This window comes from Euprymna scolopes, chromosome 14 (genome assembly GCF_053919585.1).
Source record: "Euprymna scolopes isolate OS-2025 chromosome 14, ASM5391958v1, whole genome shotgun sequence".
NCBI lineage: Eukaryota > Metazoa > Mollusca > Cephalopoda > Sepiida > Sepiolidae > Euprymna > Euprymna scolopes.
Window position 1 is genome coordinate 148311218 of NC_136495.1, and position 20054 is coordinate 148331271.

Sequence of the window (20054 nt, forward strand, 5' to 3'; positions counted from 1 at the left end):
ATCCCCATCTGGCATCAATTGAAATGTATGGCTCTCGTCTTGGGGAGGCATCCTGTTTTGACAAGCTTCTGGGCTTGACCTTTACTCCTGATCTTAAATGGAACACGTACATCAAATCTGTTGCCAAGGTCACTGGAAAAATGGTCCGATCCTTCTATCGATCCAGGAGATATCTCACTGCTGATGCAATTCTCTATCTATATAAGAACCAGGTACGACCAAGGATGGAGTACTGTTGCTACATCTGGGCAGAAGCTGCTAGAAAGGACTTATCCTGCCTTGATAGACTTCAAAATAGACTTCGTAGCCTCATAGGAGATGTCCTTTTCTCTTCCCTGCAATCTCTATCTCACATAAGAGATGTTGCGAGTTTGTCTCTGCTTTATTATTTTCATGACAAGTGCTCAACTGAGTTTCAATCTAATGGTCCCCCTCACCAAACTTTCACAAGAAACACTTGTCTAGCTGAAAAAACTATCAATAATTTCCCCCACTCTTTATCTGTGCCTAAACCTAAACATAGATTCCATGAACAAAGTTTCTTTCTTAGAACTGCACACCTGTGGAATTGTTTTCCAGCTGACTACAATATGGTTGTCTTCAAGTCCAACGTAAACAAATTCTTTATGAGCCGTTCAACTTAAGTCAACAAATTTACCAAATTTCCATTACTAATGATTACTATATTGTCCAATTGACTAGATCCTCGAGTGGTCTCTGGGCCTTGATATGTTATGCCTATGTAAAAAAATATACATGCCTATGTAAAAAAAAAAAAAAAAAAAAAATTGAAAATATGCTTTCTGAGTTGTCTCCAGTTTCTGCAATGTTCATGGTCTTCTCTAAAACATTTATGAACCATGCAATTTTTTGTAAAAATTATAAATAACTTTCTACTCTATGAATTTTTGTATATATTACTATTTTCAACATGACAATTAAGTAATATTGTTTTTGATTAAAAAAAAATTGATCTGTTGCCTCTCTTTGAGCAAACACCAAATTTTAAGAATTGATTGTATACAAGTGAAAGACTCTTCCTAACACAAACTGATACAAGAATTTAGTAACATTTTTATTTTACAGTTTCTTTAAGACATTTGAAATGAACCGAATGAGGAAGCATGAAAATTTGCAAGGGTGTGAGGTAGTTTTGCAGAATCTGCTGTTTTTTTTCCATTCTTGAAGACTTGAAATTAATGCTAGTTTCTCTGTGGTTGTCCTTGGTCTGTTAGGTTGTCTTAAATCTGCCTTAGGACTAACAAGATACGACATTGGTAATCAGAGACATGCTAATTACTATCAAAGCTCATTAAGTCCACTGTGTGTAACACAATGACACGTTATCGTCACCTAAGTTTTTTTTTTTACATCTGATTCCTTTTAATAAATTCACCTAACCAAACTGAACTGGACAGTAAAATGGCCTTTCCAACTCTTTACAAAATAAATCGCTTTTCAGAAAGATTCTGATTAGTACCATGCAAGAGGGAACTACATCTGTTAATACTATCAAAATTGTATGTACCATTTTTTTTTTTTTTTTTTTTATTATCAACCATGTAGTTTTTTCAATAGGGTAGATATACCTAGTGTTATGTAATAAACTTTTGGTTTATGTCCAATCAGCATGATAGGTGATTAAATGTGGAATCAACATTGTTATTTCAAAACCTGGCAGTAAGTGTCCATCACTACATTTCTTTGGAAACTGAACCTGATTTTACTTGAATTTTGTAATTCAGAAAAATAATTTAAATGAAATTTAAAAAAAAAAAAAAAAAAACGTATAAAAGATGCACTTCAATTTCAGCAAATATTGGGGGGGGGGGGGAATCCTGACTATTAGTTTAAGTAAATACGTGCATTATCACTTTATTTTCTTTCTGATTTTAGCTAGTACTAGCCTGGGTATTTAGAGGTGTGTGTTAAGCAAAAAAAAACAAAACATGGTAGTAGGCAGGCAGGCTCGAACCAGAAAAGAAAGTGAAAGAAAACCTGACGTCTTACTCCTACTCCTTGATGCGACCAGGAGTTCGGAACGTTAAAATTAGTAAAGTCATTCCAACTGATACGATGACTTGCAAAAAAAAACAAAAAAAACTACCCTCTATCTGGGGAAACTGCCCAGTTGAGGGTGAAAGAATGAATGTTTTTAGCCAATTTTTCGATATTTGTCATCCGAAGATGCGAGCTTCAAAAAAACAATGCCAATCTAGTGAAAATCTGTCGCCTCTGTCAAAATTTTTAGGCAAACATACAAACAAACATACAGACAAACATACAAAAATACATACATTTAAACAGACAGGTGATGAAGTACCACTGAGCAATTCTGTTAAATATTATCTAAGGAAATATTTGTCGTTTGACATAGAAGCAATAAATTACATATTTGTGCTTCGAGAAATATTACAGCCCTAGAATTTCATTAGCAACTAACCTAAAGCTGACTCCTTACACCTTAACCCATTAAGTGAAAGCTTTTTCTTTTTCCCAAACTTATTCTTGACACTGTTAAACTTTTTAAGTCCTAAAAATTTTAAATGGAAAAATAATTTCTGTGACTTTGTACCAATATAAACTGATTGCGTCTTGCATTGCTGGCTTCATTCAAAATAGCTTTGAAAATAATTTTAAGTTTCATTTGATTTGGATTATTCTCTATGTCCACTGTTTCGACTAATGAAACCTGTGATCTTTTCCCATTTTGTTTTTTAATCCGGGGATGGAACATCCTACTGGATGCCAAACTTTCACACACTAATTCAGATATTCCAACCAGATCTTTTTAAGATTCTGACCGCCCCTTTAAGTGCAATTGTTTGAATCTCTCTTTCACTTGGTTCACTGGGTATGTTTGTCGGGTAGTTGTTGAATTTCTTTTTCTTGAGTCCAGTTGCTCCTATAATAACTGGAATGATAGCGATCTTGAGATTGCAGTTTCTTTTCATGTCTCCTACATAAGACGTTGGTATTTCGTTATTCCTTTTTAGCTCTTTTTAACCCAGCATCATTGGTGAAACTAACTTCTACTAAGGTTGTTTCTTTCTCCTTGTCCCATGTCACTGTCAGATTTTATGGCTCATTTCTAAGTCTGTAGCTGTGGAAATTGAAGTCATAGTGAATGGTGTATGACTTATACCAGAAAGAACAGTTGGAAATATGTTCCCGGAATTTGGTGCTGCATTCAATATTCAACTTTTTTGCAGATTGTCCAGTGTAGATATTTACACACTCCATTGTGTCAAATCTTATATTAGCCATTTCCCAGGAGATCCTTACAGTTGGATGTCAGGTGGCTCACACTCTCTACTTTTGTTTGGCAAACCTGCACTTGTTGTTATTGCTTAGACCACCTTTTTTTTTTTTTTTTGTTAAGCCTTGATCTTGGGCATCCATTATAGTCCTCTTGTAGTGGAGCGATCCTCTTTTCAGCCAGTCTATGGAGCTTTCTTTATCTATATAGTCCTGGGTGAATTCATTCAGAAAATACTTGTCATATTGTTAGTTGGGCCATTCTTTCAGTTTTTTGTAATGGAAATTCTTTGTGTATTTTTTTTTTTTTTTTTCACAACTCTTTTGGGCTATTTCTATAGCAGACTTGTTTTCTGATCCTGTCTCATTTGTAAAACAGCTTTTTCCAAAATGTTTGGCCAGTTTTATGATAGACGTAGTTCTGCTGGTGTTCATGTATTATTTTGAGATTTCGGAACCTGTACGAAGTTTCAAACTGAATCTTTCATTTAATTCCCAGCAATAGATTATTTTCATTTTGTTAGCCATGGTCATGTAAAAGTGTTAATTTATTCTTAGACTAGCAGGCCCACCCGGCATTGCTCAGGACCATACAAAAAAAAAAAAATGAGGTTGGCTTTGAACATCTGTTATTCTTAGGTGAGAGGAATTTTTTATATCTATATATATCATTTGCTATCTCGAGCAAAAGAATATTTTACCTAACCTAGTATGTGAATTACACAAATTATGTATGAAATAATTTTAACTTCCCTTGGACATGTAATTAACAACATGAATATTAAATAATTTTACAATTCCTAGGACGGATAATGTACAACACATATATATTTTTACATTACCCGTCAGAGGGTAAGAAAATTATTTAATATATGAAATAATTTAACATACTCTGGATAGGTATTGTACAATATATATGAACTAATTTCTCTTCCTACCAAGGCCATCATAATTTAAAAAAAAATGAATTCGGTGTTAGATGAATCATTAGAATTTCCAAATAAATACATAAATACATTGTCTTGGTTAGTGATTAGGTAACACTTGCTTCAACAAAAAATTCATTAGTGTTTCTTTTCCCACCACAACCACCACCGCAACTATAATTTTAAACGAAATTATATAATTTCTAGAATAGGACTCAGCAGATTTTTCAAATAAATATGTAAATATTATTTCAGCATGGTCCGTATTTCGTATGTCAGCTTCTTATTTAATAAATTGTTAGGTTAAAGTACAGAATAGTTTATAAAAATACCCTCCTTTCCCTATATTAAGAATGCCTTTCTAAATTATAACGTTATTATTTCAGCATGGTCCATATTCCATATGTCAGGGTTTTTTTTTTATTTATTAAACTGCTAGGTGAAAGTACAGAATTTTTTTTTTTTTTAACTCCCCATATTAAGAATAGCTTTTTAAATATTTCAGCCTAGTCTGTATTTCATATGTCAATTTTGAGATCGTAAACTGCTTCAGCCATTTTTCTGTCCTGACTCTGTATCCCCCCTAACTTTACAAATATATATGAAATAAAGTATTTTTGAGATCATAAACTGCTTCAGCCATTTCCGGGACTTACTCCTTCCCCCCCCCTCTTAAAATATATGCTGTGTTGGTTATTTTGTATTTTTTTTAAGGAGGAGGTAATGCCTTGTAGAAAACTATATTATGCTTACTTGGCCTTTTGGCTAAGATCAAAGTTTAGTATCTGTTCTGATGCACCATTTCAGCGAAATCATCTATTGGCCCTCTCCATAAATATAAAAAGTGGTGGTAATGCTTGGGAGAATGAACAGGCACTAATTCACCACACTCCAACCTCACCTAAAAATAAAGGTTTGGTAATCCCTAGCAGCCTCCAGGGTGCTTTTAAAAGCAACATAATCGTGCTTGTGCCCCCCCCCCTCTCACCATCATCAACACATGACGTCACTTCCGGAAAATGATTCAGCAGTTTTTCAAAATACATTGTTTCATTATAAATTGTTTGTATTTTTTTAATATAGGTATTACACTATAGAAGCACCTTATTTAGAATTTATGCTACCCAAAAAAATAAATATTTCAAAGTGCAGTTAGTGATTAGGCAACACTTGCTTTACAATAGACTAATCAAGAAATTGGATTGAGAAACGGATACTTAATGTTAACTAATACTAAACAAAAATACATATGATACATGTCAGTTTCTTATTTAATAAATTGTTAGGTGAAAGTACAGAATAGTTAAAATATATTCCCATCCCCATATTAAAAACGGCTTTCTAAATAGCGTTTTTATTTCAGCATGGTCCATATTCTGTGTGTCATTAACTTGAAATAGTAAGCATGAGAAATGGGCCTAATTTTCACATCGATTGATTTCGATATAAAAGAAAGGTATAGTATTTGGAGTTGGATGCTGTTACAGACCAGAAAGTTGTCTTTCTCTCTGAAACTTTTAAAAAATAGACTTATAAAATTTTACAAAGTCCAATTCACTATGATCGTAGGCGGGTTTAACCGGCTTCCTCCAAAGGAAAAACTTATGATATCAAATTCAAATGTAGTCCTCAGTTACATATTCATGTTAGGTTTTTGCAGTTGTTACAGAGATGTGTTAATGTCCTCTGCACAGTACCTGCTATCCGCAAATGATCATCCATCTCGTACTAACCAAGCTCAACGTTGCTTAACTTTTTTGATTTAATGAAAATTGGTGTGTCGATGTGATTATGCTGTGTATTCATTTTCTTGGAATGGTCATGAACCAAATTAGTGCATAGAGTATGAGATGGAAACTATTTCATTCTTACTGGTGTTAAAAAAAAAAACACTGAAACTAGATCAATCCACTGCTAATGACTTTAATTTAGTTGCTTTGCAGTTTGTGCATGAGAGTGAGAGGTAGTCAGAGATGTGCTTTCAAAAATAAAGTAAATAAGGGTAGCTCTGTTTATATACATCCATAAAACTATTATTATGAGTTAAATTGTGATAAAATGCCCTGTATAAAAAAAATTCCAAAAATTTTGTATATGTAAGGAGCGTCATGATATATGGCAGTGAATGCTGGGCCTTCGCTCAATAGTATCTTGCCCGTTTGCAACGCAAAGACAGATCCATGATCAGATAGATTTCCCATGTGAAATCTGATCAAATATAACACATCAGGTCAGATGATTTACATTTTTCCAATATTTTAATAGTTTTTAAGATGAATCAATTACATGAGTATGGTTATGTGAAACGTTCATCCTCCTGAATAAACAGTTGCAAAACCATACATTTCCTAAATCACAAGAACGTTGGTCGGACCAGGAAAACTTGAAAGCAAGTGATTGAATTAAGACCATACAATGTAGTTTGATACTGCTGAACATGTGAAATGGAAAGTGGGCTTACATAATATCAAAAATCATCTGATGTTTAAACAAAAGAAAAATGACATTAAATGAGTAGAAAGAAAAGGAAATTCCAGAATTAATTTTGCATTAAATTTAAAATATTTTTCTTTTTATTGTTTGGTGGTTATTTTTCATTAAAATGTAAAAAAAAAAAAAAAAAAAAATTATTTATTTTTTATTTTATGTAGATATGTGTTCCTTGAATATGCCTGCTCAGAAAATGCTCTTGAAGCTGTCAAAATGGCTAACAATTACAAACTTGACAAGCAGCATACTTTTATCGTTAACCAGTTCTCCGACTTTCAGAAGTAAGTAATTTAATTTTTTTATATTTTGGTATTCATTGTTTTAACTCTGAAAATGCCAGTGTGGAACCTTCAAGAAGATTTACACCTGGAAATATCTTCAATTTTGCCGTCAAGTACATTTGATACATAGTTCAAATCTATGGCAAATTCTTCTAAGGTCTATCTCTTGATATTAAAACAACTACCTGAGGCACCCATTTCAGAGTCGGTCTATAATAGACACTTGAAAATTACATGTCAAGGATGGCTTTGTGAACGGGGTTCGAATCTCTCGTCCGGCTGTAACTATCACTTTCTACACTGATAATTACATAAGCATGAAACACTAGTGTCTTTAGGCATAAAAAAAATGCTTGTTTGATAATATATGTGAGAGATGTTATTTGAACAAAATCGAAAAAAGAAAATCACTTGTTCTTTGCAGTAGAACGTGAAAGACACGATATTAACCAAAAAATTCTCTTTGGCTTAAATTATACATGTGGATTGGCAACCTTTCATATATATATATATATATATATATATATATATATATACACACACACACACACACACACACACAGAAACATCAAAGAGAATTTTAAATAAACATTCAAAGTTAAATCAGTTTCATATGCAATTAATTTTTATCAATAACATGGTGAAACATGCAGGATTGGGCAAAATATTCAAATTAAATGAATACCTATAATTTATATGCTTTTTGTGTTTTATAAAGCTATTTTTTATTTTTCAAATGTTCAGTAATTCATTATTTTAAGCCAATAATCACATACACACGTTTGCTGTGGTGTCCTAGATGTGTGTGATTGTATTGCTGTGGTTTCCTAGATGTTAATTCAATTAAGCTACAATGTTTATAAAGTAGTGCTCAATAACAAGTGAATCTGTATTATTGAATAATTTTCTTTGTTTATACAAACATTATTGGCTACATATGTGCACACGTTTTAACTGTGATTTCTTTTGAAACCCAGTGTTATCAGGTTACTTGTTTCCACTTTTTGAGCTGAATTTTGAAAGAAATCAAAGCTGAAACATGTTTATATAAAATATATATATATTGTATAAAATTATACAATATGTATATAGCGTAAGGAAGTGCATCTGGCCTATGAAATTTTTGCCTCATTTAAAGAAATGGCTTTTAAAAACACCTGATAAGGAATAAGTTTAAAATATGTCCACCTCATGCCAGTTTGTAAAGACGTCTGTTAGACCAGTGATGATGACCTAACGAGAAGAGAAATCTGCTGCATTCAAACCTCATTATGATGATGATGATGCATAAGCGATCGGTACTATCGCAACTGTCATCATATTTGCTATAACATGTGGTTTACATGCTGGCGTGTCTTGAATGACTTTTAGAAATCAGATTCAAACTAACCTATCTCTACTTGTATGCCTTTTCCTCCCATGTTTTCTTTGGCCCTGCCAACCAATCCTGCTAAGTCGACCGTTCTATATCTATTAATGAAAGTACTCGTGTTTATTCTTTCAATCTGATCAAACCCACTTCTGTTCTCCACATATCTTCTTCCCTATAATGTTCAGATTTAATCTTCCTCACTTGCAGATCTAAGTCGATACTAATTAAGTTGGTTATCAACTTTATATCCCTCGAAGAACCACAACTCCCAGCCAAGTAGTTTTTCAGGGAGTAATTAATTTAAGTGCTTTATCTAATGTTCATAACTTGTTTCAGCATGAACATCAAAAGTACATGGAACCATTTCTTCCCCCCCCCCTCTCTCTCAAAAGAAAATAAATGCACATTGTGGAAATAAATGAATAAAATTGTATAAATTATAAGTGTATCTTTTCTTTTTTCTTTTTTTTTTTTTTTTATCCCACCCGGACGAAGGGGGAATTGGACCTAGTTATTTCACTCCCATTCGTTTCTCAATAACTACTTTTTTTTTTTTTTTTTTTTTTTTTTTTTTGCACAAACATTAGTCATGGTAAAAGTAAATTTTTGCCAGAACAGATTTTCCGGGATAACTCTTGTTGCACCACGAGGGGCCATTATAGAAGTAAAATTGTTCCCAAATCATTTGTTCGCATTTTTCTCAATCACTCCTGATTTTTTTTTGCACAAACATTAGTCATCGTGAAAGTAAATTTTTTGTGGAGGGGGACCTCCGCATGCTCAGCTTGTTTTTTTCTAAGAAAGTGTTGACAGTAAATAATTTTAAAATTATAGCTGTGGGTGTCTATTTACTTTCTTTTAGATTTCACTCATTTATTTGTCTATAATTTTAGGTATGAAAATATTCCTGATGAATGGGAACCTCCAACACCTAAACCATACAAAGACATGGTAAGTAGATTCTTGCTACATTTCTTTTAATAACTCTGGAGACATGCCATCTCAGTCTTTGAAATTTAATGAAAAAACGAATAAAAGTGATAACTTTGTACCTAAAGCAAAGTAAGATTTTCTTTCGTAAAACTCCCTAAATAACTTTTATACATGAATCTGTTTTGTATGTGATTTAGTTCGATTATTGGTATGTGCTTGCAAAAAAAAAGGTTAATTCTGTTCACTTTCTGTATTTTTTTAAAAATTTTATTTTCAGTTCTCTCTCCAGTTTGCTATTTTCTCTTTGATTACTAATTTCATCATAGAAGTAATATTATTGTAATTGTTAAAGAAATTTCTATAAAATTGCCCCATCCTTCTAATGTTTGTGTATAGACACAATTTAAAATTATTCACAATTCTAAAATAAGAATTTTAAAAATATTTCTATGCATGTGAATTACTACGAGGATGCTCTTCTTAGTTATGAAAAAATATGAATGTAAACCTGATCAAAAAATATGAATGTAAACCTGATCAAAAAATATGAATGTAAACCTGATCAAAAAATATGAATGTAAACCTGATCAAAAAATATGAATGTAAACCTGATCAAAAAGTATGAATGTAAACCTGATCAAAAAGTATGAATGTAAACATGATCAAAAAGTATGAATGTAAACCTGATCAAAAAGTATGAATGTAAACCTGATCAAAAAGTATGAATGTAAACCTGATCAAAAAGTATGAATGTAAACCTGATCAAAAAGTATGAATGTAAACCTGATCAAAAAGTATGAATGTAAACCTGATCAAAAAGTATGAATGTAAACCTGATCAAAAAGTATGAATGTAAACCTGATCAAAAAGTATGAATGTAAACCTGATCAAAAAATATGAATGTAAACCTGATCAAAAAATATGAATGTAAACCTGATCAAAAAGTATGAATGTAAACCTGATCAAAAAGTATGAATGTAAACCTGATCAAAAAGTATGAATGTAAACCTGATCAAAAAGTATGAATGTAAACCTGATCAAAAAGTATGAATGTAAACCTGATCAAAAAGTATGAATGTCAACCTGATCAAAAAGTATGAATGTCAACCTGATCAAAAAGTATGAATGTCAACCTGATCAAAAAGTATGAATGTCAACATGATCAAAAAGTATGAATGTCAACATGATCAAAAAGTATGAATGTCAACATAAAAAAAGTATGAATGTCAAACTAAAATAATGAAGGGCACTTTCTGTTTGTGTCCCGTTAAACCAAATTACACAAGACACGCCTACAAGGCTGAAGTTTTTCCCCCATAAATTTTTGCTCTGATAATAAAACTAAAATACACTTTCTTGATCTTTGAGCTAGGATCAAAGTGTAATATGTTCTATGAGGAGGAGGAAAATCCTTGCTTGTGGAGGGTGGGTAGAGAGAGAAAGGTTTTAAAAGAAAGATGTTATACACACTTTATAACTTTTTTGTTGTCCCTGTCCCCGGACAACACAAAGTTGATATGTTAGCATTTTTTAAGTAATTAAAAATTTGCTCAGCGCTACCTATAGCGTTCTTGAGTTCTTCACTTTTCCCTTGCAGCACCAGTACATGTTTTGCTATTGTTAAATAGAAGAAAAATCCTATATTGCAGTGGTTCTACACCCTCTCTCTTATGTGTAATTGCTATGTTTGCATTTATGCTCAACGGGTTTCTCTCATTAAAATGTTATCAAAGTTGCCTATGTGAAAACTGAAGCTGTTAACACGAATAAAAAAAAAAAAAAAATTCTCAAAATAACTAAAACATCTTTTTTACAATGTTTATATTTTAAAGAAATGACAATGTGATATTCAGTTGAAAACACTATTTTGATAGTCTTCAAACGAACATCACCTTATTTTCGAATATCAACTTTTTGCACAATGCATCAAGTAAACATTTTAATATAGAAATGTATTTTTGTAAATTTTACATTTAATCTTTTAAATATCATACATTTTAATTAATTTGTTCTGACATTTATTACCTCTACATATTAAAACAAACTATAAATTACTACATGGTTTAAACTCTGCCAATATAAATAAGTCGCCTCATGACGACTGGGAGAATTCACTCAAAAGTACTTGCAAAAAATGTAACAAAAGGACACCTTGTAAATTTTATAACAAATTAACAGAAACACAAGTCGGATCATCTGAAAGTTATTAAAAGAAAATTAAACACACACTCTGTTATATAATAACGTTTGAATATCTCTATCTTACTTGTATATAAAAGGCACTGTGTGTGTGTGTGTGTGTGAGAATTCTTTTTTTTTTTTTTTTTTTTTTTTTTTCTTTTGTAATTTCACACAAATGTACTTTGTATCTGGGAGTGTTCTTAAATAGGCATTCTTTTGGAATGCTACTGATAAATATCGAAAAACAAAAATACTTTTATTTAAAAAGTAACAATCCAATTTGGATTAAGGTTAAGACCTTTTATACAGTCTAACATCACAAGTGTGTTTAAAAAGTTTTATCAGCACACAAGCAGAAGGGTCAGGTGTATAAAATCAGCAGTAGATTCTTTGATAGATGAGTCTGTTAGAAATGAATGTTTTTGTTTAGACCACAATTTAACTCTTAACTTTTGCATTTTAAAATTTAATTCAAGTCATTATATAAAAATATAAAATCAACAGTAGGTTCTCTACAATACATTATGAACTATAATGTATTGTGGATTAAGTCATGGTGAGAAGCATGTGACACTTCCTCTTAGTGCACTACGGTGAGTTCCTGACTAGAACAGGCAAGCAATCATTTGACCAAAAAATTAATGATTTCGATGACAAGAGAAGGATTGAAAGGGTGAAACATTCGTTGATTCTCATTTAATCCTGATCAACGTTGGGTCTCCTTACTAGTTTGTTTGTTGCACAGCATTACCTTGGACAGAATATTTGGGGTCAACATCTAAAGAGATTTGTTTTTGTTTTTTTAAGTTTTTCCCCCCATCAATTTTTGGTCTGATACTTGAATTAAAAGGCAGATTGAACCAGCACTCTTCAAAGTAGAAAGTGTCAAGGGAATATAAAATTCACTCCCGGCTTATATATGTATACTAGCCTGGGTGCCCAGTATTGCCCAGGTGTTTGGAGGTGTGTGTTTAGCAAAAAAAAAAAAAAAAAAAGTTTGTATTAGGCAGGCTCGAACCTGTACCACAAAGGAGAAAAAAAAACATGACGTCTACGCTGTTGCGTCCATCGCCAAACCGAAAGTGGCCAAGGTTTAAATTAAGACTAGTTAATCAAAAAGAGGGAATGACTTTTGAAAATATCGGCGAAATTAAAAAAGTGCCAAGTCGGGGATGGAGGAATGAATGTTTTTGGCCGATTTTTCTATATTTGTCGTCTGAAGGATCGTGCTTCAAAATGATACTAATCTCGTAAAAATCCGTCACCTGTTAAAAGTTTTAGGCAGACATGCATGCATTTAAGCAGACAGGTGAGATTTATATTATAGGTAAATCTTACCTAGTCAAGACATTGGCGAGCAGAGGGTTTGGTCACATACCATGTAAGATACACCGAATATCCTAGCTTGTTACGAAAAGTGACCACATGTTCGATTTAGGGAAGCCTAACACATCCATCTTGGTCTATGAAAATCAGACGCGAAGTAACTTTCATAGCTTAAATAAATAAGCTTGTTTCCAGTTTTAAATGCAACTGTTTTCAGCTATTAATAATTGAAAAATTAAAGATAAATAAATTAACTTTAAATAATATTTCTCAATAGAACAAAACGTTTTTATTATAGCAACATATATCAAGCTAATTACTAAAGTAGATTTTCTTTAATATATGTAATATGCAAATGAGGTTACTCATTGAATGTAGATTTCTTTTGAATAAATATTATATATAGAATTCATGTTGAAATAAATGTGTGTAAAGCCATTTTTAGTATGAAAATTAATTTGTGAAACTTCCTTTTGTACATATTAATCAAATTATGAACAGACAGGAATACAACTTGAGAGCTGTGTGTATATATATATATATATATATATATATATATATATATATAAATCTCTTCCTCTGTTTTTCAGGGTAATTTACGCTCTTGGCTACTAAATAATGAAAGCTATGATCAATTCAGTGTTATCTATGAAGGTGGTGAAAAGACCAGCATTTTCTCTAATACTCCCAACCAACCAGCGCTGATTGAAGAACGAAGTGTAAGTATTCAACTTTTCCATTTCTATTATTTATAGTCAAGATGATCTGTTCCAATAATGTTAAAAATAATAAGAAATATGTCCTTGTTTGTGATACTCCTGTGATTCTCTAAACATTTTAAAGAAACCAGACGGCAATATCAGAATGTTTTCTCTAACAAACTTTGAGTATAGTTTTCTGCATTTGCATGAAATCTTAAATACGGAAAACTATACAAAGATGAGACCGGTCGCCTCTTACACGGTTAGAAGAACACCGTAAAGCATGGAGGTGGGGGTCGAAAAGTCAGACTTGCTGCTTACATATGGGAAGAAAATGGCACACACTCCATTTTGTGGAATGAGGGGATGCAAGATGGAAAGTCAGGCGACTCAAGGAGGCAGCACATATGCTAAAAGTTGCTAAGCAAACCAAGCTTAGAAGTTAATAGCATTTGGGAACCTTTATTTGTAGGAAAAACAAAATTTGCACACCCTTGAAATTTCGGAGATGAAAGGGAGATAATTCCTCCTGTCAATCTTTATTAGTGTTGCCTCCCCTTTGTCAACCAATTTTTTTCACACATTCAAAACCATGGCCAAAAAAACATAATTACAAAGAATGCAAAAATATCTATGGCGTCAGTAACTTTTCTACTTTCTTTTCCAAAACAACAATCAACATGTCTGATGACGGTCAAAGGTTACACTAACAGAAACATTGGTACAAATAACACTCAAGACAAGAACAATAGTTCATTCAAAGCAAGTAATATAAACAATCAACCTTCATCTCAAAAAGATCTGTAAAGTTTGAGTAGGTCTTAAATCATGTCAATGATTTCAAGCAATTCTCTGTAGAAAGCAAACTTGATTGCTGTAATATAAAATGGTGTTTGACCTGAATTCCACTTATATTAATGAAGAAAAATCTGTATAATGTACATGCCTGAGACAAAAAGAAAATATACCAATTAAAATTGATCACATTAGTTTTATTTTTAAAGAAGAAAATCAAATTTTATCATTGAGGAGCAACTGTCTAACGATGCTATTTTGAAAGATCTAAAAAAAAAATTAGGGAGATAACTCTGCATAATTCAAACAAGCAAAATGTTTTTAATGCTTATGAATTCCTATTAATATCTTAAAGATTTCTAAAAAATAAAAACCACTTGATCAATTTGTAATTTTGGAATATAATATTTACATTTCACCATGAGTGTATATATCAGATTTTTGCTGTCTAATATAGTGGGGAATTCTGGACAAGCACCTATAAAACTATAACTGATTTTCACATGGTAATGTTTTAATCCGTATTTATAAAATTACTGGATTAAAATAGTTTCCAAATTCACACATATAAATGAATCCGCCAATATTTTGGCATTAAATTAACCAAAAAACCATGTAATGTGATAAATGCAAGAGATTCTGTCAAGTCATGAAAATTTGAATATGGTTACATATTTTGTTTTTGCTAAGCTGATAGATCAGTGCTTGATATGTTTTTGGCGTTATGCTATTTATGCAAATTAATTAAAAATTATACATTGATGTGCTGTATATCTTTCAAACACAGCAGTGTTTGAATATATGGTTAAGTGGCAGTTTTAGTCATTTCGAACTGCTTTAAAGCTTCACCGCTCACTCATTTTTCGATCAAACTTCAAACAATTATTACAGTTTATAGATCACCTTCTCAGCTATATTGTGAAAAAAAAAAAAAATCAATTTTCGTTCTGGAAAACAAGTTATGAATTCTCTAGTGTTCAAAAGCATTTAAAAAAAACATAGGGAGGTAAGCAGCGTTTTTTTCTCACTGGTTTCCATAGCAACAACGTCGCTTCAACGACTAGTGTTGCTACTAATTCACTGCTCTCATGAAAAGCGTAATAAGTGAAAAAGAGAATGAAAGCAGACGAGTGCTGTACATTGTTTTGCATATGTGTATGTTATGTTTCTGGGTGAAAAATAATAAGACTAAATTTAAACAAAGAACAAGTGAATTTACTGGAAGCCTGCAAAAATCGTGGATTACAATAGAAAATTGAGCATGAAAAGTAATATAGTTAAGCTTAAACATGGAAAAGGAAAGGACAAGATATTCTAGTAAAAAATATAATAAATTTATAACTTAAAATATTGCAACATTAAGATTTTTTTTTAATTCAATTTAACATTATATAATCAATTCTTAATGCTGATATATTTTAAGTTATTAATTGATTAGATTTTTTTATTAGAATATCTTGTCCTTTCTTTTTCCATGTTTAAGCTTAACCATATTACTTTTCATGATCGCATTTTTATATTTAGATATATTTTGAAACAATGTAAATCTTAAATCTACAACATCATGTCAAAGCTATAATTATTTTGCTAAAGTAATGTTCTAAGATTTGTTTTGAAGATCTTAAGGTTTCATTTGCCAGTCATGGCATCCACTTCATTTATTGGGAATTTATTCTCTAGTATTACAATATTTTCTGTTTCTAAAAGAAATTAAGATATTTCAAGATTAAAATGGGACAAATTCTGCAGTGTATCTCTAAGGTTTACAAAAATTGTGACTGACAGATACACAAAAAATTCCTCTTATAATGATGAGTGGACGTTGTCCATCTGCTAATCACAATTTTTTTTTTTTTTTTTTTTTTTTTTTTTTTTTTTTTTAATAGATAGATATATATATATACTGCGGAATTTGTTTCTTTTAAAAAAAAATCATAACTTTAAAACTATTTTTAGAAGTAAATAAAATTACATTAATTGAAAAATTGCTATTTATATTGTACCATGAAGTCAAATATGAGCAAAAATTTATTTAAAAAAAAAAAAAAAAAAAAAAAATGAACAGATAAATATTATCCATGTTAGCGTCGGAAATTATTTTGATAGTCCAAACCAATTTATTTTGCTCCAAAATTAATTTAATATTTAATACATACTAGAATATAAGCCCCTCACCACTTTTTTTTTTTTCTGACTTAATACTTTTTTTTTTTTTTTTTTTACAGTGGTGCTACTGTACTCATATATATATATATATATATATATATTTTTTTTTTTTTTTTTTTAGCGCTGGACAGAAACTTATGTCCGTTGGTCTCCCCAGGGAACTTACCTTGCCACCTTCCATCAAAAAGGCATTGCCCTTTGGGGTGGAAGCAAATTTGAACAGATAATGAAATTTAGTCATCCTGGTGTACAGCTTATTGATTTTTCACCTTGTGAAAGGTGAGTCATTTCTCCTCAAATACTTATTTTATAGCATTTACTACTACTGCTAGTTATTTTATAGCATTTACTACTACTACTAGTTATTTTATAGCATTTACTACTACTGCTAGTTATTTTATAGCATTTACTACTACTGCTAGTTATTTTATAGCATTTACTACTACTACTAGTTATTTTATAGCATTTACTACTACTAGTTATTTTTTTTATTATATATTGTTTCGGATCCTGCTTGATATTATTACTCCACTTCTTCCTAGGTCGACCTCTTGGATAGGTTCCAAGAGATATCAGTTAATGATTTTTCTTGACCACTTGTAGCCTATGCGTTGGATGCGGCTAAGCCATTCAGTCTATTCCATTATAGGGTCCCATTTAATGGATTGAGGTCAAGCCTACATTTCAGCTCATTGAGAGAGGTTCTATAAGCAAGCTTTGAAGTATTATTGCGTGATTACTGGGAGATTCATCCCCCCACACACACGACACACTCCTTTTTTTTATCACCTGTCACTTATGGTTTTATAACTTCACTAGGAAAACAAGAGGTCATCAGCTTTATATCTTGTAAATTCAATAAATTGTTTCCGAATTTTTGGCAAGGATTAATAATTTTTATTTTGGTTCATAACGTTTCACCCGATGTAAGCTCAAGTGCATCTTTTTGAAAAGGGTTGACAGTTACATGGATCAAAACATTGCAAATATAACATGGATCAAAACCTTTCAGTTGTCAGCTTGATCAAAGCTTTGGATATAAGATGGATCAAAATATTGCAAAGATAACAACCCACATGAGAATAGTAGTTGAAATAATACAAATTGCATGGTTGTTTGGTTCAACATAAATTTCTTTAGAAAACAGTAGAACTACAAAGTAAGCATATGCATATTATTCCTTAATTGGAATTCATTTTTGAGATGAGCATTATATATATTAATTTATTTTTATTTCGGACTATTGTTCTCATTTTTATTAGTTGTTGTTTTCATCTTTATTGGTTGTTGTTTTTCACGACATTTTAGCCAACTATTCCTCTGGCTTTCGTCAGGTGGTAACCGTGACGGATAGGAACTTCGAATCTCCTAACTGCATTCTCAGTAATTACTGCCATCCGTAGTTGTCGTCTCCCCACGCTTTGGCCAAGTAAACCTCTGGCACGCTTTGGGTAGGATTTAAACCGCTATCTCTTCAGACAATGTCCATCTGGAATCATAAAGATTCAACGTCTCTATCAACTGCGCCACGGATGGCAGTGATTACTGAGAATGCAGTTAGGAGATTTGAAGTTCCTATCCATCGCGGTTACCACCTGACGGAAGCCAGAGGAATAGTTGGCCGAAACGTCGTGAAAAACAACAACCAATAAAGATGAAAACAACAACTAATAAAGATGAGAATAATAGTCCAAAATCAAAATGAATTAAAATATATAATGCTCATCTCAAAAATGAATTCCAATTAAGGAATAATATATATACCAATCGGTACAGACCCGACTATGGACACTCATGGGTTAATATTCGAAAGAAACTAAAATTTAATGAATATTTACTGATTTATAAAACCTATAGAATATAGATATCTGAATTTTTACAAAGGGTTTCTACACTATTTTTACCCCCTTTGCATAAAACTAATTATAGCCTATATTTGGGGTTTTATGCCTGACATCTGTATGTCAAAAATAAGTTAATTAGTTTATCTTTATACATACAAAGATATAAGCATTCTTAATTTTATATAAACAATTACATTTAATTTGTTTTAACTATCAATCCAAACTGACAGACTGAATTTATCTCAAATTGTATTTCTCATCAATCGTGACATTGAATATGGCTGTAGTAACTAGTTTTGCATAGTGCTTATTTTTTTTTTATCTAGTTGCACCATTAAAATTTTGCAAAATTGTTTGGTGGCATTTAGTTAAATCGATGGTGTAGGGCAAACAGAAATCCAATAAGGAATTGTCATCCAAGAAAGAAGGATTTAAATCCATTAGCAATGAGTGGCAGTGAAAAACATGAACGTGGACATCAAACCAAAACAAATATGGTATCTCATTTTTGAACAAGTCAAGAAGAAATGTTTATGAAGCTGCAGATTGATACAAACCATGCGCCACTATATAATATAATTACAATAATATATAATATGAAGCAGTAATGTTAAAAAATGTAACAAGTGATTGTTCAAACGTTTTAGTATTTTTATCTTGATTTAAGTCAAATGAATGAACTGTTTTGTTTTTATTTTCTCTTTGCAGATATCTTGTTTCATTTGGTCCGCTAAATTTCTTTTGTTTCTCTTTGCAGATATCTTGTTTCATTTAGTCCGCTACTGGACAGTAAAGAAGATCCCCAAGCCATTATTATCTGGGATATCAGGACTGGCCAGAAAAAACGTGGTTTTCATTGTGAAAGCCAATCAACTTGGCCCATTTTCAAGTAAGTAATTCATTTCATACAAAACACAACTTTTGAGTTTTACGCTTATACCAGAATCAGTAAATTTTCTGAAAATATTTTTTTTTAATCTGAATAGACTGAAAGTATTGTATTTAATGGGAAGAGTACTTTTGATTTATGTGCATTTTTACATTATGTAAACACCAAGAAAAAAATATGCAAATGAGATTATTCTTTTTCTTTTCTTTTTTTTTTCTTTTTTTTTCTTTTTTTTCTTTTTTTTTCTTTTTTTTTCTTTTTTTTTCTTTTTTTTTCTTTTTTTTCTCTTTTTTTTTCTTTTTTTTTTTTCTTTTTTTTTCTTTTTTTTTTCTTTTTTTTTCTTTTTTTACATAGGCATCGCCACTTATCAAGGCCAAGAGGTCACTAGAGGTTAAGGGTTAAAGAATGTACAGTAGATATTGGAAAATATAGTAATCGTTAGTAATGGAGATTTGGTAAATTTGTTAACTTATATGGAATGGCTCATCAAAAACTTGTTTACGTTAGACTTGAATACAACCATATTGTAGTCAGCTGGAAAGCAGGAAAACGGAAGACAGTTCCATAGGCGTGCAGTTCTAAGCTCATGGAATCTACGTTTAGGCTTAGGCACAGATAAAGAGTGGGGGAAATTAGTGATAGTGTTTACTGCTAGACAGGTGTTTCTTGTGAAAGTTTGGCGAGTGGGGGGGGACCAAAGATTGGAGCTCAGCTGAGGACTTGCCATGAAAATAATGATAAAGCAGAGACAAACTCCCAACATCTCTTCTGTGAGAAAGATGTTGCAGGGAAGAGAAAAGGACATCCCCTACAAGGCTACGAAGTCTATTTTGAACTCTATCAAGGCAGGATAAGTCCTTTCTAGCAGCTCCTGCCCAAATGTGGCAACAGT

At 31.6% G+C, this 20054-nt stretch overlaps 1 protein-coding gene across 1 annotated transcript in view; it reads left to right on the forward strand.

Annotated features, from left to right (window-relative positions):
• The window catches only part of LOC145293279 (eukaryotic translation initiation factor 3 subunit B-like), a 62417-nt gene that overhangs the window by 15476 nt on the left and 26887 nt on the right, over positions 1 to 20054 (forward strand). Inside the window, exons 3-7 of the mRNA XM_080139880.1 lie at positions 6836 to 6955; positions 9221 to 9278; positions 13358 to 13486; positions 16551 to 16708; positions 19031 to 19162. Of these exons, the coding sequence (XP_079996006.1) occupies positions 6836 to 6955; positions 9221 to 9278; positions 13358 to 13486; positions 16551 to 16708; positions 19031 to 19162 (597 nt within the window). The remainder of the gene's footprint in view (positions 1 to 6835; positions 6956 to 9220; positions 9279 to 13357; positions 13487 to 16550; positions 16709 to 19030; positions 19163 to 20054) is intronic.